General features: G+C 43.2%; 2 protein-coding genes across 4 annotated transcripts; both read left to right on the forward strand.

Annotated features, from left to right (window-relative positions):
* Positions 1-44: 44 nt before the first annotated feature.
* LOC306915012 (isoleucine--tRNA ligase, cytoplasmic-like) lies at positions 45-3,866 on the forward strand (the record flags this gene model as incomplete). Its single annotated transcript, XM_079492258.1, has 1 exon — positions 45-3,866. One exon carries the CDS (start codon positions 45-47, stop codon positions 3,864-3,866), a length of 3,822 nt encoding a protein of 1,273 aa, XP_079348384.1.
* Positions 3,867-9,281: 5,415 nt separating this feature from the next.
* On the forward strand, positions 9,282-21,025 carry tap2t (transporter associated with antigen processing, subunit type t, teleost specific). Of its 3 annotated transcripts, none has more exons than XM_079493566.1 (12): positions 9,282-9,337; positions 10,532-11,068; positions 11,250-11,364; positions 11,610-11,740; positions 12,247-12,452; positions 12,873-13,070; positions 15,138-15,266; positions 15,509-15,697; positions 16,462-16,635; positions 16,845-16,989; positions 19,492-19,628; positions 20,247-21,025. In XM_079493566.1, exons 1-12 carry the CDS (start codon positions 9,325-9,327, stop codon positions 20,433-20,435), a joined length of 2,163 nt encoding a protein of 720 aa, XP_079349692.1. In that variant the 5' UTR covers positions 9,282-9,324; the 3' UTR covers positions 20,436-21,025. The 3 variants fall into 3 exon arrangements, with proteins under 3 accessions (XP_079349692.1, XP_079349693.1, XP_079349694.1); XM_079493567.1 differs by having other exon boundaries at positions 9,290-9,509; XM_079493568.1 differs by having other exon boundaries at positions 9,290-9,505.
* The last annotated feature ends 1,125 nt before the right edge of the window (positions 21,026-22,150 follow it).

Genomic DNA, 22,150 nt, shown 5'->3' on the forward strand with positions numbered 1-22,150 from the left:
TCTTACAGGACACCACTGTGGCAGTTCTAGACTCTGACATTATCATGGTAGGCCTACAGCAAGTTCCTGAATCCATCAACTTTCCCTCTGAAGAAGAGAAGATCCTCCAGTTATGGAAGGACAAGGACTGCTTCCAGCAATGCCTCAAACAGTCCCAAAACAGGCCCAAATACACATTCTATGATGGTCCTCCCTTTGCCACTGGTCGTCCCCACTATGGGCACATCCTGGCTGGCACCATAAAGGACATCGTCACCCGATTTGCCCACCAGAGTGGCTTTCATGTGGACCGGCGCTTTGGCTGGGACTGTCACGGTTTGCCTATTGAACATGAGATTGACAAAAAAATTAACATCAAAGGGCCTGATGACGTGACAAAGATGGGCATTGCGGAATACAACAAAAAGTGCAGAGACATTGTCATGACATACTCCAATGAGTGGGAGATCGCAGTGAGAAGAATGGGAAGATGGATTGACTTTAACAATGACTACAAGACTCTTTACCCCTGGTTCATGGAGACTGTCTGGTGGGTATTTAAACAGCTTTATGACAAGGGTCTGGTGTACAGGAGCGTAAAGGTCATGCCTTATTCCACTGCCTGCAACACCCCCCTCTCAAACTTAGAATCCAACCAGAACTACAAGGATGTTCAGGACCCGTCAGTGATTGTCAACTTCCCACTGCTGGAGGACAAAGGTGTAGCTCTGATTGCCTGGACAACCACACCCTGGACGTTGCCTAGCAACCTGGCCCTCTGTGTAAACCCAGAGTTGCAGTACGTCAAGGTCAAAGACAACACAACAGGTCAAACCTACATTATGATGGATGCCAGGCTTGGAGCTCTGTTCAAGTCTGAGAGTGAGTACACCATCCTGGACAAATTTCCAGGAAAGGTGTTGAAAGGATTGAAATACAAACCTCTCTTTCAGTACTTTTCCAAGTGTGGAGAGAAAGGTGCATTCCAAGTAGTGACGGATAACTACGTCAAAGAGGAGGAGGGTACTGGAGTTGTTCACCAGGCACCGTACTTTGGAGCTGATGATTACAGAATCTGCATGGAGTACGGCATCATCCAGAGGAACCAAGCTCCTGTCTGCCCTGTGGACAGCTCAGGCTGCTTCACTCGAGAGGTCACAGACTTTGTGGGACAGTATGTCAAGGCTGCAGACAAGAACATCATCAAGTGGCTGAAGGAGAAGGGCCGTCTGGTCAATACCAGCTCTTACACACATAGCTACCCACACTGCCCGAGGTCTGACACCCCTTTGATCTACAAAGCCGTCCCGAGCTGGTTCATAAGAGTGGAGCACATGGTGGAGAAACTACTGGAGAACAATGGAAAATGCTATTGGGTTCCAGATTTTGTTCGCGAGAAGAGATTCGGGAACTGGCTGAGGGATGCACATGACTGGGCAGTTTCCAGGAACCGCTACTGGGGCACACCCATCCCTCTTTGGGTCAGCGATGACTTTGAGGAGGTGGTGTGTATAGGATCCATGGAAGAACTGGAGGAGCTGACGGGAGTCAGAGTAACTGATCTACATATGGAGAGCATTGACCACCTAACCATCCCATCAAGGTGTGGTAAGGGCGAGCTGCGTAGGGTAAAAGAGGTGTTTGACTGTTGGTTTGAAAGCGGCAGCATGCCCTATGCCCAGGCTCACTACCCTTTTGAAAACAGGAAGGAGTTTGAGGACACTTTCCCTGCTGACTTCATTGCTGAGGGCATTGACCAGACCAGAGGATGGTTCTATACCCTGTTGGTGCTGTCTACGGCTCTGTTTGGGAAGCCACCATTCAAGAATGTCATTGTCAATGGACTGGTGCTGGCGAGCGATGGACAGAAAATGAGCAAGCGCAAGAAGAACTACCCAGATCCAGGAGAGATAATGAAGAACTATGGAGCAGATGCCCTCAGATTGTATCTGATAAACTCTCCTGTAGTCAGAGGAGAGAACCTACGTTTTGAGGAGGCTGGCGTGCATGATGTGCTGAAAGACGTATTCCTGCCCTGGTACAATGCCTATCGCTTCTTGGTGCAGAACGTGCAGCGGCTGGACAAGGAGGAGGACGTCCAGTTCCTGTACAATGAGAACACGGAAAAGCAGGGTGATAACATCATGGATAAATGGATCCAGTCCTTCACACAGTCTCTCATACAGTTCTTTAAGAAGGAGATGGCCGCATACCGTCTGTACACTGTGGTGCCACGGCTCATCAGGTTTGTGGACATGCTCACCAACTGGTATGTGAGGACCAACCGTCGCCGTCTCAAGGGAGAGAGTGGTGCTGGGGACTGCCTGTGTGCGCTCGAGACCCTCTTCAGCGTTCTCTTCTCTATGTGCAGGCTGATGGCTCCCTTCACTCCGTTCATCACAGAGATGATGTACCAGAACCTGGTTCACCTCATTGACCCAGCCTCTGTGAAGGAGGACAACAGCAGCATCCACTATCTCATGCTACCCCAAGTCAGGGAGGGTTTGATAGACAAGCGCATTGAGAGCGCCGTCTCCAAGATGCAGTCGGTGATCGAGCTGGGCAGAGTGATCCGAGACAGGCAAACAGTAAGATTACCGGTAAAGATCCCTCTGAAGGAGGTTGTTGTGATCCACCAGGACCCTGAAGCTCTCAAAGACATTCAGTCTCTGGAGAAATACATCCTGGAGGAGCTAAATGTGCGCCAGCTGACTCTATCGACTGACATGGGCAAGTATGGCATTTGTCTGAGGGCAGAGCCTGACCACATGGTGCTGGGCAAGAGGCTGAAGGGGGCCTTCAAAGCTGTCACTGCCTCCATCAAGGAGCTGACCAAGGAACAGCTGGAGGCCTTCCAGATGACAGGCTCCATCACAGTGGATGGTCAGGAGCTTCATGAAGATGATCTGAGGCTCACGTACACCTTCGACCAGAGCTCTGTCACAGCCATGCAGTACGAGAAACACTCTGATGCACAGGTCTTGATGCTGTTGCATGTATGCCCAGACCAGTCCATGTTGGATGAAGGGGTGGCCAGAGAGGTCATCAACCGCATTCAAAAGCTACGCCAGAAGGCACACTTGGTGCCTTCAGATGAAATATCAGTGTACTACCGTTGCCAGCCAGCAGGGGAGTACCTGGACTCTGTGATCCAGGCTCACGCAGAGTTCATCGTGGCCACCACCAAAGCTCCTCTGCTGCCCTACCCCGTCTACCTACCCAGTCTCATTGTAGAGAAGACTCAGCTTAAGGGCTCAGATTTTAAGTTAGACTTAGAGTTAACCATAGTGAAGGGGTCTTCAGCACCCAAAATTAATCTGAATGGACCTGCATGCTCCTACATCAATCTCAGGGTCAAACTCGCCAACAAGGAACAAGAGGGGGTGGTTCTTTTGGAGAACCCAATTGGATATAACAGAGTGGACATGAACAAGCTTCGGGAGGTGTGCAGCAGTGTATTTGGAACCAACAACACCCAGCTCTCTTTCTTCAACAGCGAGACTGAGTTGAAGAATGCATCAGACCTTCAGGCTCTCAGTGGTACAACTCTGTCAGTGACATCACCAGGCTCCTCCCCTAGCCCCGTCCCCACTACAGACAGCCTGCTCTGTCCCTATATCAACCTGCTGCTCTGCAATGCATATGCATCCGAGTGCCTGTCTGGAAAGGTTGCCACCCTCCTCCTGGAGAACCCTGTGGGTTGCAATGGGCTGAACCACGCAAGCCTGCTGGCAGAGACTGCCAAGGTGTTTGGGCTACGGAACAGGCGGCTCAAACTCTACCTGAATCAGTACCTTACTCAGGAGCTACCAGCCGATTCCTCAGTGAAGTGTCTGGACACCAAAACCATCTATGTGAGAGCTCTCCCCACCACCGCTGAGGCATAAACGACAGGCCGTCCTGGCCTGAACCGCTGGCTTTGTGCTCCGGGCAACTATAGGCTCACAGTGCGCCGCAGGTTTGAGTCCCGTTCACGATGGTCTTTGCTGCATGTCTGTCCCCATCTCTCTCCCGTTTCCTGTCCGTCTCTACTACAATAAATATAAATAAAGGCAGAAAAAGACCCCCGAAAAATAGGCCTATATCATCATCATCATAATCCCATACTGACTAATCAGAATGCCTGTTGCTAGTGATTGGTTAATTCAGGCCAATCAGAATGCCTATTGATGATATGCACACGGCTGCCATCTTGCCAGCAAGCTGCTACCTAGGTGCAACTTCCCATAGACAGCCCATTCATCCAAACAGAACAGTCCTATCTAATTGTATTAAATAACGTCAAACTCACCAACATTGCAGCTGTACGGAAAGCTTGAATTATCCTTTCTATCTGCAACGTGTTTGTTTAATAAAAATCACACCCGTGTGAACTGAGTGGTGCAAGGTCTTATATAGCCTGATCAGCTGTGGTCTGACAATGTCAGTGACCATAGTAACCATGCTCATTCTTTTGAGGGACAGGTACACAAACACACACACACACACACACACACACACACACACACACACACACACACACACACACGGGTACTAACAAAGCCAGTTGTTAAAAATCTACTGTAGACATGTTATGAGCTACTCCCTGTCAAAAAATTCCTTGCAGATGATTTTTTTCCTAAGTGCTGGAGTTTGGAAGTAGGCTACTCGTTGACTATCACTCAACAGACCATGTGTACCACCTGTTTTTGCAATTTGCACATAATGCAGGAGGCAGCAGGAGGTTGCTTTACAGATAACGAGTGCTTCCAAACTCTGACACTTTCTTAACAGGAAGTAGAGTCATGTCTACGGTGGATTTTTCGACTTTGTCGATAGTAAGATGATAATTCAAGCTTTTCGTACAGCTGCAATGTTGGTGAGTTTGACGTTATTTAATACAATTAGATAGGACTTTTCTGTTTGGATGAATGGGTTGTCTATAGTTGCACCTAGGTAGCACCTTGCTGGCAAGATGGCAGCTGTGTGCATATCATCAATTGCCTGTGATTGCTCCGGGTGGCCAGAGAGGTCATCAACCGCATTCAAAAGCTACGCCAGAAGGCACACTTGGTGCCTTCAGATGAAATATCAGTGTACTACCGTTGCCAGCCAGCAGGGGAGTACCTGGACTCTGTGATCCAGGCTCACGCAGAGTTCATCGTGGCCACCACCAAAGCTCCTCTGCTGCCCTACCCCGTCTACCTACCCAGTCTCATTGTAGAGAAGACTCAGCTTAAGGGCTCAGATGAATGGGTTGTCTATAGTTGCACCTAGGTAGCACCTTGCTGGCAAGATGGCAGCTGTGTGCATATCATCAATTGCCTGTGATTGCTCCGGGTGGCCAGAGAGGTCATCAACCGCATTCAAAAGCTACGCCAGAAGGCACACTTGGTGCCTTCAGATGAAATATCAGTGTACTACCGTTGCCAGCCAGCAGGGGAGTACCTGGACTCTGTGATCCAGGCTCACGCAGAGTTCATCGTGGCCACCACCAAAGCTCCTCTGCTGCCCTACCCCGTCTTCTGTTTGGATGAATGGGTTGTCTATAGTTGCACCTAGGTAGCACCTTGCTGGCAAGATGGCAGCTGTGTGCATATCATCAATTGCCTGTGATTGCTTGATGTGTTTGTTTACATTACATATGACGTAAATGTTCCCTTCAATGTCAATGCTCAATGGCGTTTAATGTTTTGATGTTTAATTTTTAATTAACCGTCAATGGCAAAACTTGAGACGGGCGGGGACAAAATTTGGCGGACATTGGACCGGAATTATCTTACCGTGGTCAATGGCAAATCTTGAGACATGTGGGGACAAAAGCTTTTTATACAGTAGAAGGGGCCCTTAAAAAAAGAAAGAAAGAAAAAACAAAAACAAATAATGAAATAAATAAATAGGCCTAACTACTGGCCTTACCTCAGAGACAAAACGCTTACTTTAGAGTTTAGACTAAACTGTTGAGGCATGTCTTTGTTCTATGGAAAAATTACATTACAGTTTTATATTTACTGTTTTCAATCATATTTCATTCCTTTTACAATATTTGCTATCTGAAAGAGGAAGTTGCAAGTAGGCCTATACTGTAGCTTTTAGAGGCAGCTTGCAGTCAGTCAGGCCACACATAGCCTACATAATTTATAAAGTTATTTGTTAGGGGGGGACAAATATGTTTCTCACTTGCTGTAAGCTTCAAATACATAATGCTCCAGAAAGTAAATCAGAATCAGCTTTATTGTCTCATCACAGTTTGTAAGTAAAAAAGTGTGTGAAATTTGTTTTTGTGCATATAGAATTAGTTCCCATCGTGTTTAATATATTTCCCCAAAGTTTGCTGTCACTGAAAGATCCTCAAATGATCAATTATATTATTATTACAAATGCTACACATTAAATATTGAGAAAAAAAATAAAGTGGGTAACAGAATATAAAACTAGAAAAAGTGCCCTTCTGGGCACAGGTTTCCACCAGGAGGATAGGACTGTGTGAGATGTTTGGCAAAATGTTTAGGAGTAGGCCTAATATATTTTTTTGTTTGTTTTTTGCAACACTTTTCTTCATTTTGTTGAGGAAATGCAGAGCCAGATCACTCATAGCATCTCTGAGGATAGAATTCTGGATGAGCAGGACATGTGCTAACCTGACTCCGCCAGATGGGGCAGCAGAGAGTACACTGGGTTCCCCCCTCCTGCTCCCATCTGGGAACTCTCAGGCAGACTTGATGCTCCGGCCACCAAACGGCCTGGCCAATCAGCGGCAGCTAGAGGCGCGATCAAGGCAGCACTGTGTATGCCCAGTGTACTCTCTGCTGCCCCATCTGGCGGAGGATCGGGCCAACGGTGGCGGAAATTAGCTGCTAACGGACGGACGGAAGGACGGACGGACACACACACACGGACGGAGTGCAAAACATACTCTTTCCCCATGCCTTCGGCCTGGTGGAGACAAAAACTGGTCAAATTCAAAACATTACTGAAAGTAACTGAATGCACAAACAAAAGTCTGCACTTTAATGTGCTTTGCCTCTACTCTGAAAGCAGCAGCAGGTTTGATTGATTGATTGATTGAAAAATGTATTAACAGTTTGCAGAATTACATTACATTTCAAGCACAAACTCAATACAAAGGCTGTTAACTGTGAGTGGACGACCCAATTAAGCATTAGACTTGTTTCCAATAGGGTCCACCATGTTCAAATCATCAAAAGGTGAAACTTGGATGTAGAATAGATTGCTTTCTAATGGAATTCTGTTAAAATTCCACAATACCAAAAGATATAGAAAAGATTCCACGCAGGCTCGTCCTCTTACTACCACGATCTACGACTGCAACAGTCGACTAGATCCCGTGGGAAGATTGTGTTACAGCACCCTCTAGTGTGTGGCTGTAGAACGTACACCCCAGCCATTATTAGTTTACAGTACGGTTTTGTACAGGAGTGCGGAGAGCAGTTAGGGGGTTTAATCCATGAATAGTACGTGTCTTCTGGAATCGAACCTGCGATCAATCACCATGTAGCTATGGCCGCTCCACAAAGCCAAAATTCAGCCCTTGTGCCGTGACATTGTATTCGCAATGCCGTGACCCGGATTCGAACCGGGGTTGCTGCGGCCACAACGCAGAGTACTAACCACTATACGATCACGGCGCGCTACCGGGGCTTGTTTTGTTGGCCCTCCCTAGTAGTTGTAGAAAGTACACCCCCAAGCTATAATTCTTTTGACACCTCAGTTTTTAGCTTCAGCCAGCTGAGAGTGCTGCTTAGCTCTGGTCCATAGCCTTCTACTGCAGAAGTGCTGCTCACAGAAATGTATGGACTACAGGGACACTTCTTCGAGACAAGACATTGCAGCACACAGACATGCCCCACAAAGCCAAAAGTCAGCCCTTGTGCCGTGACATTGTATTCGCAATGCCGTGACCCGGATTCGAACCGGGGTTGCTGCGGCCACAACGCAGAGTACTAACCACTATACGATCACGGCGAACTACCGGGGCTTGTTCTGTTGGCCCTGCTAATTGTAAATAACATTTTTTTTGCTGGAACCAATTATTAGACTTGTTGATTCTTATGATTACCTGCTCTATATAGAAAATGCCTTTTATTGTACTTTATTATTATTATTATTATTGTATGTTAGAACACTCCCTACTAGTTGTAGAATTCTTTTGACACCTCAGTTTTTAGCTTCAGCCAGCTGAGTGCTGCTCACAGAAATGTATGGACTGATTGATTGATTGATTGAAAATTGTATTAACAGTTTGCAGAATTACAGTACATTTCAAGCACAAACTCAATACAAAGGCTGTTAACTGTGAGTGGACGACCCAATTAAGCATTACACTTGTTTACAACAGGGTCCACCATGTTCAATTCATCAAAACATTTAGAGACGTACAAATAGACACTTCTATATAGACAAAGAACAGTACAGGAATTCATCATAATGGAGGTAAAAAGGGAAAAGAAACATACTACAGCCTACAGGGACACTTCTTCGAGACAAGACATTGGTGGGTTCTGACCCGCATGCAGCACACAGACATGCCCCACAAAGCCAAAAGTCAGCCCTTGTGCCGTGACATTGTATTCGCAATGCCGTGACCCGGATTCGAACCGGGGTTGCTGCGGCCACAACGCAGAGTACTAACCACTATACGATCACGGCGAACTACCGGGGCTGGTTCATGAATCAATCATTTTTGCTATGTAATCCAGTGGTTCTCAAACTTTTTCATGTCAAGGACACCCTGTCACGCCCATATATATTTGGGTGCAGAGTAGACCCCATTTCAAACATTTAGTGCCAAAGACCCCCAGAAGCTAAGATTTGAGTTAAAAACATTGTTTTGCCAAGTCAAGACGTGAAAAAGTTTTCACGATTTTTAGTAGTAGAAGGTCAGTGCAGCTGCAGCACGAATTAAGTGACATGCTATGAGCTTGTAAATTATCTGCTATTTTTGAATAGCCAGCGTATAAAATATAGTTATAAGTGGTTAACCCAAGTGAAGTACCGGTACATGCCAGTGCCAAACAGCCACCCATAGCAGTGTTCCGTTAGCAAATATTACCTACTACCAAATTTAAGAAAGACTTCCTGTGGACAATCTCTTCAAAATAAAAATAATTAATACAAACTAAACAAAAACGCGTGTTGTAGATGTAGAGCATCGTTTAAATGCTTAATTTATAGCGTTAATGTGCAAATGTAGTTTTTCCAACGTATTCAGCTTACTAGAGGAGAGGGTACTCTTATTTTTAAGAGATCGTCCACCGGAACTGAAGTTCGGAAGTTCGGAAGTCTTATATTTGCTAAAGAACCAACAGAACGCATTACGCATGGACTTATTAAAATACGTCTATAATGAATTATACAGGTAGACGTCTTCGATGGAATCAGACCGTTTTTTGTTGGGTGTTCTTCTTACTGTTTCCAATTGGGTCGACCGTCGAAGACGAACTGCCTTATCGATAGGGGGGGAAAGTGAAAGTAAAAGTAAAAAAAGCGAGCTAGTCCTCCACGCAAGGTCTAAAGTGAGACAACGGTCGGTAAGCTTGGGATCAAAATATGGTCTTTAACAAAAATAACAACGTTTCATGGTTTATTAAGTTGTGATGGTATAGTTTATATCTATATAATCAGGCAGGAGCAGAGGCAGAGCGCGACACAACATTTATGAATTGTTTCGCAGACTGTATGTAAATAACAAACAACATTCGTGTTCTATTTAATAGGATTCATTTCTCGTAGCAACTTGCAATGGTCTACTCTACTTCTCGCTACTAATATAAGATTCGCCTACCCATGTACGGTGTACCTGTCAAAATACTTCCTTAAGATTCGGCTCAAACACGGGGTTAAAGTAAACAAACTAATTTCGCTCCTATGCCATTAAATGTGGAACGCCCTACCAACAGCCATTACGAAAAAGTCCTTCAAATCCGCTCTCAAAGAGCACTTACGGGTGGCTGCAATTCGAAACTGGCCCCTGTAAAAAACAAAAAGGGGGAAAGTCCCCCCTCTATTTTTTAGGGGTTCCAATCCATGTCCAGCTTTTATTGTAACCCAATTTTTGTCCCACCACAACTGTAACACGAACATTGTAGTGTATGTATGTACTAACGGTGGACCCTCTTGTAAACAAGTGTAATGCTTTATGCATGGTGTCGTCTACTATGTCCACTGTCGTTTTTGTATTGAGTTGTGCTTGAAATGTACTATAATTCTGCAAACTGTTAATAAATACTTTAATCAATCAATCAAATTGATGACGAAGGTGAGAATGCAAATTGTGATTGGACGGATGTGATTTTTTACTGTATACTGTACACAAACTTCCTTTTTGAAACTGTTTTTTTGTTGTTTTTTTCATAGTATTTTTTTCATTTGTATTGATTGATGTAATAAGATATTATAGGTGGTGGTCAACAGTATGTATTTAAATGTTTTGATGAATTGAGAATGGTGGTTTCATCCTCCTTAGCAGTTTTTGTATTGACCTGTACCTTCCTTGGACTGTACCCATTCTGCAATCTGTTAATGACATTTTCAATCAATCACTACATTTTAGGGATGGCACGCTGGAGGGAAATCATGGCCGGAGACAGGTGTGTGTTTGTCGTCCTCCTGTGTGACTCTGTGTTGTGGCTGTCACTGTGGGGCGGACAGGTGCTCTGTGACTGCTCCACTTCAGGAGGACTGCTGGGTCTTTGGGCCTATGCGGCTGTGAGATGGACAATTCTCTACTCTTTAGCCTGGATGTTGACTGATGGGAAGCCCCAGTGTGCACTCAACAGGTGGGTTGCTCTTCTCTGCCTGCTGCCGCCGGTGTTTGAAAGTGGACGGTCACTCGTGGATCCTCAGCCTCATGCAGTGCCCTTGTGGAGGGGAGGACTTATCCCAGAACCCAGTACGGTGATCTTGTCCACGATATTGTATGTGGTCGCCTGGGTTTGGGAAGTGGACGTCCTCGGTGGTGGTGGAGGGGCGAAAGGAGATGTTAAAAAAGTCGATGCCAGGAAGGTGCTGACGAGAGTGGTGACGTTTTTCAGACCAGACGTCCCTCATCTGATTCTGGCGTTTTCTTTCCTCATCGGTGCAGTCATCTGTGAGTATGCATCACAAAACTAGTAGGCTACATCATCATGTTATGATGATATACTGTAGTGTACAGTAGTGCAAATTCAATTCAAATCAGGAATTTGATTTAGTGGATTAGTGGATAATTATAAAACTGAATGTGTTAAGGCTGTCAAACAATCTGTTAACCTCTGATTATCTGTTTACAGGTGATACATTCATCCCATTTTACCAGGGGAGAGTTATTGATATGCTGAGCGGTCAACACCTTCACACAAGCTTCACTCAGGAAATCATTCATCTGTCACTTTTCTCAATTGGAAGGTGACCATACAATAGTGTTTTTCTCTCTCTAGTCTCCCTTGCTCTCTTGCACCAAACAACTTGTACAAAACGCCTATGGTATCATGATTTCCCCACACGTAGAATTGAATCCTGCTTTTTTGCTTCACTTTGCTGTCTCCAGCTATAATTATGCTTAATGACCTAGTGTTTATAAATATTAAAAGCATTTAGGTGAATGGAACTTTGGAAAGATATCTCACTTTGAATTCTTCCCTATATCCCAGTATGCTGTGCTCTGGGCTGAGAGGAAGCATGTTCATGTTGACCCTGTCCAGGCTGAACAGGCGAATGAAACGGAACCTGTTCCATAGTTTTCTGCAACAGGAGATACATTTCTTCGAGGACAACAAGCCCGGTGAGACACTGTAACAACTCGCAACTCACAACTCTGACAATCATTAACTTTCAGAGACAGGCACAGGGATATCAACACCAAAACAAAATGTTGGTACACTGGAAGTGGAAATTACTAAAAGAAATTGTTTTTATGACGTTAAATCATATGTTTCCTGTTTTCTTCTGCCTCGTGTAGGAATCAGTAGCAGGTATTGGATAGAGCCGAGCAGGGCAACATAGGCAGATAATCAATTTCCCACTCTTTGTGGGAATCGGGAAGTTTCCAACTTGAAGCTTCCTACTTCTTTCAAGATTTTGAGTTCAGAGCAAAATGGACATAATTTGTTGGGCTGATTTCACAGCAAATAATAAATTCACCATTATTGTTAAAGGGATGTTACTTTTCCATTGTACCGTGTGTGTGTGTGTGTGTGTGTGTGTGTGTGTGTGTGTGTGTGTGTGTGTGTGTGTGTGTGTGTGTGTGTGTGTGTGTGTGTGTGTCATACCCCCACAAAACACCTGCAGGAGAACTGTCATCCCGCCTCAGCTCTGACGTGGACAGGATGGGCCGTGCCGTAGCGCTCAATTCCAACGCGCTTGTCCGTGGCCTGGTGAAAGCTAGCCTCATGCTGGTACTGATGCTGAGCCTGTCCTGGGAGCTTACAGTGCTCACCTGTATAGAGATGCCTCTCTTGGCCCTTATACAGAAAAAATACACCACCTACAGCCAGGTAGGTAGTGGTACCATGAAATATTTCCATGGAAGCGATTTATCAAATCACTCTTAAATGCATTTATGCAAACATTGTGTGATTTATCAGCATTTATATATGTGTTTATGTGTGTGTGGGGGGGGGGGGGGGGGGGAGGGATTTCACTCTAAATTGTACTGTATACATAAATTGCAAAAGCATGTCCTAAAAGTAGTAGCATCATACTAAATATGATGCTATATATGTCATGAGAGACGAGACATGGCCAAAGCATTTCCGGGGGTCTCCCTGGCCTATACCTCCTAGTGCAGAATGATCTATAATATGACAGAGAGAGGATACACCATGGAACTAATGGCTAATTTGAATCCATGATGTATGATGCAGTTTCCATATCATTGATGGACTTATGTCTCCATGTGTTCTTCATTCTAATAGGAGGTCAAGGAAAAGGTGCAAGAAAGTCAGGCTAAGAACGCAGAGTTGGCTAAACAAACTATTGAGGGAATCAGAGTTGTCCGCAGCTTCAAAGGAGAGAAAGTTGAAGTGAAGAGGTATAATGATGCACTGGAGGAGATGTGTAATATCAAGAGACGAAAAGACATCACCAGTGCAGTCTACCGTCTGATTCGGAGGGTAAGAGGACATATATGCGACTTGTTTGTGACTAAGATGAATCATGGTGCTTTGTTTGGTCCATCCAAACAATGCTTTAACTATCAAATTAACTGTACTACTGCATTTTTCTTTCTTTTTTTATATGGTGATTTTTTTAATATGGTGGTTTTGCTATGTTTATGCTATTCCCAGTTCAGGGCAAGAAAACACAATTATTTTTGGTTCCGGTTTTGAACCAACTTTTAGGGTTCTGAACCCATTTATTTTCAATGGTTCAAAATTAGCCGGGAAAAAATAACGGAACTGGTTCAACTCACTGGAAATGTGTATAATGAAAATGAATGATAATTATCACATGTACTCGCCAGTCGCCAACCTCACTGGCATTACAGACAGTTATGTTTATTTACCCATTTAGATTAACCTATTAATGTCAAATAAGTGAATTATCACAGTTTCATCTGTCTTTCATGTATCTTTCATGTTTCATCTGTTGACATTTGCCTTTTGTGATTTGGTGCTTAACTGAACTGAGTTCAGGAGGTTTATCTTTTTCACTTTGCATTTCAAAGGAATACACTACTAGGGTTATCAATCTTCCTCTATAATCCATCAAAAATGTAATTCTCACATTTTGCATATTATTATTATCATATATGTGCCTATACTGCAGGGGTGCCCAAAAGGTAGATTGCGATTTACCAGTAGATCACAAAGGGTGTGCAGGTACACCACATGACATGCCCCTAAATGTATGTCATTAAATAATAATAATAATAATAATAATAAGGTTTTTGGCATCTGTCACTTGAATTAAGGTGACTTGATTGATTGACAATCAAAATGAGCCTGTCAGCTCAAACCCATAATGCAATACAATGCTTTCAAGAATGTTGCTCACAACCGTCAGTATCATTCAAAGTTAAGTTATATAACAAAAAACCTACCAATTCCATTTCCCCTCTATTTCCCATTCCAAATGCGTTTGTGTTATAAACATCACAACAGTGCCGCTATTCCAAAGCCCCTTCGGATAATTTTTTTAACTATTTTCAGCAATGGGCCGGGATAATAATTGTTTCGACGGGTAGATCTTGTTGAGCTAGTCATTTTGAAAGTAGCTCTCAAGTCAAAAAAAGTGTGGCCACCCCTGCTATACTGTACCAGGGATACTGAAATAGCTGAACCTGTGGGCCACATTACAAAAATGGCAACATTAATGCTACATTTGCTACATTTACTCTCTTTTGAATAATTCTGGTAATAGGCTAAGTCTGTCTGTAGGCAAAGAAACAATTTTCGATTTTTCAATATGTTTTGGCTATTATCTCTGGAACGGTCCAATCTGCACAGTTTAAAGCTTGTTGGATGCATGCACATTGATTGTGATTGGCGTGTCTATACTACAGACTGTAGCATGTGGTTGTTGTGTCCACTAGAGGGCATTCCAACCAAAAGGCTTAGGCATAAAATAATAAATGAGATGGATTCATCGCCCATTGTTTTTTAATGAGCACAAATTAGGTATCTGCACTCCAACTTGATATAAACTATTATGAAGTAACTTCTATAAGAAACGTGTAGAATATTTAAAACAGGTTATCAATTTTCAAGCCACATTTTCTGAATCTAATGCAGAGCATTACTTATTGAATATAATCCCAGCCATGGAGAAAACACTTTATGCTCTAACCATTGTAACCAAGCTGCCTGCGATGCTCAAATAGTGCTGTGCTAGCTGGGAACAATAGGGATACTTAGGCTGCTGTGGGTGGGTACTAGTGGGGTCTCACTTCTTGTTGTAGAACATAACATCTCCAATTGCCGTACAATTTCCTGCAGTGTACGCACATTAAATATTTCGCAAAAATTATGATTCACTCAAAATATATTATTAATCACACGTGGTGCATTTGTTTTCACATGCAGGTGGGCCAGGATGAGGACAAGATTTGCTAGCGTCGTCACTCAACACATTTATGAATACATAAATAACTTAGTAAATACACATTCAAAGGGCAATTTGAGCATTCTAAATTATGATTAGTTTTTCCTATGGCTCTTGTCTCTGTGTGTGCCTTCCAGATGGTGAGCCTGGGCATAAAAATACTGATGCTGTTCTATGGACGTAAGCTGCTGGTCTCTGGTCAACTCAGCATTGGGAGCCTGCTGACCTTTTTCCTCTACCAGAAACCAATGACAGCCAATATGAGGGTGAGTTCTGTTGTCTGTGCAGAATATGGATACTCACAGAAGAGAGTGCTGTGTGTGTGTGTGTGTGTGTGTGTGACGTGTGTGTGTGCGTGTGCGTGCGTGCGCATGCGCAATGAATGCAGTATTCACAGATGTTTTACATTGCACAATGACGTATTGATGGCACAGACAAAACGTGTTGTGGTATCAGTGGACAATGCTTTCGTTTAAGTCTAAATATTGTTTGTCTTCTGATCTTCCAGGAGATTTTATATGGCATTGGAGAAACAATGAGCACAGTAGGCGTCATAAACAAGGTGCTAAACTATCTGGACAGAAAACCACAGTGTAAGGAAGCAGGAGAGCTGGCTCCGGAGAAGCTGGAGGGACGAGTTACTTTTAAGAACGTCAGCTTCGCCTACCCCTCGACGCCCGATAAACCAGCACTCAAGGTTAGAGACTGTTCACTGTATCTGCCCCACTAGAAACGGCTTTTAGGTTATATCATCAGTGTGCTTTTATTGGGGTTGTGTATCAGGCTGCCCAAATCTTTTGTCATGAGTCACCAAAATGTAAAGTGGTTGAAGACTGACTAAAGCTAAATAACAGAGCATTGATGATTATTTAGAAATGTAATTAGTAGGCAACTAGGCATTCACTTTTATATGGCCTATGCCCTATGCAGTTATTGCAGTATTACCATAGTGTTAAAGTTCTCAGTCGCCACAACTGATTTCAGTCATTTGGATTACATGGAGCATGTTGCGCAGCAAAAAAAGCCTATTCTATGAGCTCTCAATGTGCTTACAGCTTGTAGATAATGGTATTATTTTATCATTAGAGCATTTGAAGTGATAAAACTAGCAATACGTTTAGAAGCATCCATCCATCCAATCTTCACCGTCTCGGATATGTCATATAAAAGCAAAAGTTAAAGCCTCAGTCTGTGATTTCTTCACCTGGTTGGCAGTATGTAGCACAGCAGGAACAACGCTACTAAAACTTGATAATTGTACGCATTGTGTAAACAGTGATAGTGTGGCGGTCATACAAACATTTTTAGTCGTGAGATTTCTATTTTGCTTTAATCCATGCACTTGTACTAAGCAACTCACCTAGAACGTGACATGTCAAGTTAACGGCATTACGAATCTCATAAGTCCTATAGGTCATTCAACAATATGCACAAAATCCACATTAACTTGTTTTCTACCAGTCTGTGTCGATGGAGCTGTGTCCAGGGAAGATCACAGCTCTTGTGGGCCCCTCTGGTGGTGGGAAGACATCCTGTGTCAGCCTGCTGAACAGACTGTATGACCCTCAGGAGGGGGAGATCCTGTTGGATGGACAGCCCCTTCACCACTACAAGCACAAATACCTACATCAAAAGGTATAGTTGTATGGCATTGGCTGTATCGAAAAGGGATGATCACCAATGCCACTGACAACATAGTAAAAACATAATAAAGAACTTGCACCTGTGACCATACCTCCCCTTCCAGAATCAACACAATTCTGTAGTAAATGAATAAGAGTGCTTGTGATGAATCACTGCTTCTGCTGCTGTTTTCCAACAATCTCTTTCACCTCCGATGGCAGGTGGCCCTGGTATCCCAGAACCCTGAGCTGTTCTCTGGGTCAGTGAGCTACAACATAAAGTACGGCTTGAGGGACTGTACAGAGGAGAAGGTGAAAGAGGCTGCAAGGAGGGCAAAAGTTGAGGCCTTCTCTCAACTGGATGCAGGTAACAGAGTTTCCCATGATCATGTGCGAACGTTTCCAGTGCTCTCATAACCCACACAAATTATTTCACTTCTGAGTTCCAAGAAGTTCCTGGCTGCACACACACACAACATAATCTCGGCATTGATTTATTTAGGTTGAGGTGTCGGTAAAAAAAGGCCCTTTTAACACATTCCGTGCGTTATAGCCTAATATAACATGCCACGGGGTATTGTTTAATTACCTTTGGAGAATACGGCGAAGTATTTGCGCCTTTGATCCATGAAAATCCCCCTGAAAATAGTCCCATGGTTTGTTGCCTAGCCGAAAAATAATCCACCGTCGTGATGCGGAAGAACAACAAACAGTAATGGCGGATGGATCCAAGTGTAAAACCCTGTTCACTTGCATTGAACTCATTTTCCCAGAAGCCCTTGCAAGCCAGTGGATAGGTCGATTTCCGGTTACGTCCTAACGTGCCGGCCTCGTCACGTTGTCCACGACAAAGCTGTTTTTTCGTTAAAGTCATTACAAAACGACGAATTAAACATAATACAAATAGCGGGTTTAGCGTATTACGCAGGGAAAGACAATGGAATAAAATGTGTGTATGTATAGCGGGTTACGCAGGGAAGCTGTTAATACATGAATAAAGAGCATTCACATAATTATGACTATACCCTCAAATTAAATGTACAGTACTACACATATATTTGGCTGTACCACAATAAGGCAGAGATGTGCTGTATGACCTTCTGTCTGGCAATTGTGTGTTAATATGTGAACATTCAATGACAAATAACAAAATATGATTTTATCACAAACTAAGATGGTACAAATGTGATTGATGGACAAGGTGAAGTCTGTAGTTGTCTCCACCAGGCCGAAGGCATGGGGAGAGAGTATGTTTTGCACTCCGTGTGTGTGTGTCCGTCCGTCCGTCCGTCCTTCCTTCCGTCCGTCCGTTACCAGCTAATCTCCGGCACCGTTAACCCGGTCGATGCCAAACCTTGCACACACACTCCCTGGATGCCAACGATGAACCTCTGCCCCACATTTTCCAGAACGGCCTGTTATAGCGCCACCATGAGGCAGCTTTTCACATTTGTTACCTAAAACTGCACCGATCTGCGTGAAACGTTGCATGCACACTCCCTAGAGGCCAAGGACAAACCTTTGACCTGCATTTTCCGCATCTGCCTTTTATAGCACCACCAGGAGGCCGACTTTTGTAAAACACATTTTTTTATATTACTCCTCCAGATTCTGTCCAAAAATCTCACAAATCGTTACACAGTATCTCTATGGTCATGTGCTCAAGTCGGATCTGTCCGATATATCATATTCCATCATAATTGGCTATAATTGGCTTTCACAGTTTGCAAGATTGCCCCGTTTTGAACAAAAGCCTCAAATCATGAACGCAGCATGCAATTTACGTGAAATCTTTCACACATTTTCTTACTAGGCTGAGGAATATATCCCACCCTTTTCACATTGGCCTGTTATAGCGCCACCAACAGGTTGATTTGTGTCCCTCAACAAAATGAAGAAAACTGTTGCAAAAAACAAACATGTTTATATTTCTCCTAAACATTTTGCCAAACATCTCACACAGTCCTATCCTCCTGGTGGAGACCTGTGCCCAGAAGGGCACTTTTTCTAGTTTTTCTCTGTGGCCTCTAGGTTGAGGGGTGAATCAGCCATTGGCAAAAGAAATGACGACAGTTTGATATTAGTCTGGCTTATTAGCCAGGCTAGTAAACTGGTGCACTTAGCCGATAAATACCCAGTATTGCTGTGGATATAATGTTCCTGATGATGTGAGTGTGTGTCAGGATTATTCTGCAAGTTAATGGCCATGACAGCCATAACAGCTAACACATACACCCCTCTTCCCCTTTATTTAAAGAACCATATAGACTGCTCATATCACAGACGAAAAATAAATGGCAAAATAAAATTCGTCAAAATACAGACTTTGTTGATGGGTTGCCCCTTTTCATTAGGCCAGCTGTACCGCTTCCTCAGCTGGGTGTCAAATTTGCAAACCCATCAGTGGTGAACCTTCATTCACTGCCAATGAACATTACTAGTTGAGGACCACCGCACAGGGGGAGAGCTGTTGTAGTCTTATGAGGATTTGGTGATTGATGACTGCAGATTTTTAGAATAAGAAACAATTTATAGTCCTGTACGGGGCATATACATACATGGAATGTTTGAAAGGGTGACAACTGAAACTGTTAATGGTTCACAGGGGTTGACATTAAGGTCTCAGACAGAGGCAAGTACAGGTCATGTTCTACTTGCCCAAAGGTCATGCCCACTTGCCCGAAAAGTAAACCTTTATTTAAAGTTGTATTTACCTACCAGGGGCAAGTGGGCAACCCTTAATGCCTGGTTCACTTCAGATGGAATAAACAGAATTTATGTTTTATGATGATGGCAAGTGACATTTCTGTTCCAAATGTTTGCTGGGTGTAAGGACAAACAACTGTAAGACCCATGTGTTTGTGTGTAGATGTAGGGGAACGTGGTGGCAGTCTTGCTGCTGGACAGAAGCAGTGTATAGCCATCGCCAGAGCTCTGGTCCGACAACCTCAAGTCATCATCCTGGATGAGGCTACTAGCAACCTGGACGTTGACATACAGAATTCCGTATGTAGAAAAGTCTGAGTGTAGTGAAAGCATATGAGAGAAAATATATTGTGTTATATTTGTGAAAATGTGTTTTAACACCAATCCATATTTTGGAATCTCATTTTTTGAGGGGTGCTAGCCCCTCCTATATTTAGCTATAGTGTAGATTTCCGTCTTACACAAACATTAAATTCACATTGACAATGAATGGAGAATTCACGTCATACAGTATGTGGACAAATCGGCTATTTTTGTCCTACACAAAGTTTAAATTCCCTTTCACAATGAATGGAGAATTTACGTCATATGTAGACGAGCAAATCGCCTATTTTTGTCCTACACAAACATGTATTCCCATTGACAATGAGATGATGTACGATGATAAGAGCACCCCTCACTTTTTATTGTGAATTACAATTGAAAATACTTTTTTATTATTATTATTATGGTTATGGGTTCAGTAAAAGGTACCAATTAGGTTGGAGCCAATTACTTCAGACTGGCTGAAAGTACACTTGCAATGTTAATAATTATAACATAAGACATGGGCTTCTTTTGTTAAAGATACTAGTTTACAGTATTGACAAAAGACTTATGTCAATACAACCAGTATTGAGAACCACTCTTGTGTTTTAGGTGGCACAGGAGATTATGACCTGTGGCCAAACAGTGTTGGTGGTTGCCCATCAGCTGAAGACTGTGGAGCACTGGGCACATCACATCATCTACATGGAGAATGGAAGAATTGTGGAGCAGGGCACGCATCAAGAGCTAATGGCCAACAAAGATCGCTACTATCGTTTGAAAGAGGGACTATTCAGTTAAGGACATACTGTGTAATATTAAATTTAGTAATCTGTTTTAGCGACACCCCTTGTCATTACTGCGTTGGTCTATAGATCGCCGAAGTCCTGACGTCACTCGCTCATCCCCTGGTTCTGCCTGGTTCACAGAAGTAATTTCTCTATGGAGAATAACATGGGGTCATCTTAAAATCATTTCATATAAGCGGTCTCTGCGTTATTGTCAGGAAGGTGTCTCTGTATCGTTTATGACAGTCAGTCAGTCATATTTGATACAGTCTGTTTCTAGCGAAAATTTAACTAATTCAGCAGCAGTAACATTAGCGTTTTCTCTCAGTCAGTTGATTATTCATATCCATATGAGTGAAGCGGCCATGGTGACATGTTTATTTTTCAAACACAGTTCTTATATGAGGCGATCTAAAATACCCATATGGGGATTACAATGCAAATAAAAAGTACATGAACCCGTGGATTTGCGCCCTCTACCGATTGACGTCAGACTTCGGTGCTCTATACCAGGCAAAGGAAGTGACAAATTCCCTGCAGTTCACTGGCTGTTCACTGGATTACACCTCCATTGATTACAATGGAGTGTACTGGACTTTATTACCTTAGTAATCATCATCATAAATACTTTATGCTTTCAATTTCTACTTTTTTTTACTGTGTAACTTTTTCAATAAAACAAAAGTTAAATTTGATATAATTATTGACTGGCGAAAGTTTCACAATACCCACTCTATGAGTTTCACCCCTAAAGCCTAAAAATATGTTCTATTGAAACTAAGTGCATAGGGATTCTCCCCTCAGAGGGGGAGAACCAAGGAAAATCGGGGTCTACCTTCCCCATTGGGTGTCCAGAGAAGAGGGCTCTCCTTCGGGCTCGAGCGGCCGCACCTCGGCCTCTCGGAGCACCTGGAAGTCCCGTCCCAGCCCAGGAGGTTGGGGGCTCCTTTCCTGCCCCCGTCTTGTTTAAAATAAACTATTTAAAGAAAAAGACCGATATACGATCTCCGATTATTTGCAGGGTCATATCTGCCGATACCGATTCTGACCGATTCCGATATTATACGGAGGACCACAATGGAAACAAGCCTACACAAATTAAAAGTAAATTATTTTTACTTAAGATTTTACATCATATTTGATTTGGCTTTTGTTCTGGACTAGAGGTAATAGACATTTTTGATTTATATTGAACTCATTGATGATTCTTTACATTTTTCATTTAAAAATATTTTTCTGGTGAAAACCGATTTTCAACAGGTTTTCAACAGGTGGTCGGACATTTAAGTTGGTAAACAGTGAAAATGAAAGTGAAAATGACCTGGCGATGTATGATGAGTGATACATCAATGTTGTAATTTGCTGGAAAGTCGGATGTGAAGAACTTGTACGCAGTTGTACGGAAAGTGTACGTACGCCCCATACACTGTACAGGATTGACTGGTTGAGTCACCATTATTAGGCAATGGTGTACTTGCCACTAGTTGCCAGCCCATAGAGCCCCATTGTGAACCCGGACATGTGGAGTACACCAAGGTTTTATGTTAGAAATGTTGAGTATGGGTTCCCAGCATTTAGAAACTGCCGGATGCTAACTTGCATATATGTTGAGCAATTTTCATAAGTGGCATAATATGTGACCCTACTATTAACAACCTATAGAAGGCACTAGGGGGTTTTCATGATACTGAATTCATTCCAAGCATTAGTTAAAAAAAACAAAAAACA

This window comes from Electrona antarctica (assembly GCF_951216825.1).
Source record: "Electrona antarctica genome assembly, chromosome: 22".
In the NCBI taxonomy this organism is placed as follows: Eukaryota; Metazoa; Chordata; class Actinopteri; order Myctophiformes; family Myctophidae; genus Electrona; species Electrona antarctica.

Excerpts from the sequence above, each read along its gene's own strand:
- tap2t (XM_079493566.1), top strand. Across the intron at positions 15,267-15,508 it reads CAATGACAGCCAATATGAGG|GAGATTTTATATGGCATTGG; the intron begins GTGAGTTCTGTT and ends CTGATCTTCCAG. Across the intron at positions 19,629-20,246 it reads ACGTTGACATACAGAATTCC|GTGGCACAGGAGATTATGAC; the intron begins GTATGTAGAAAA and ends CTTGTGTTTTAG.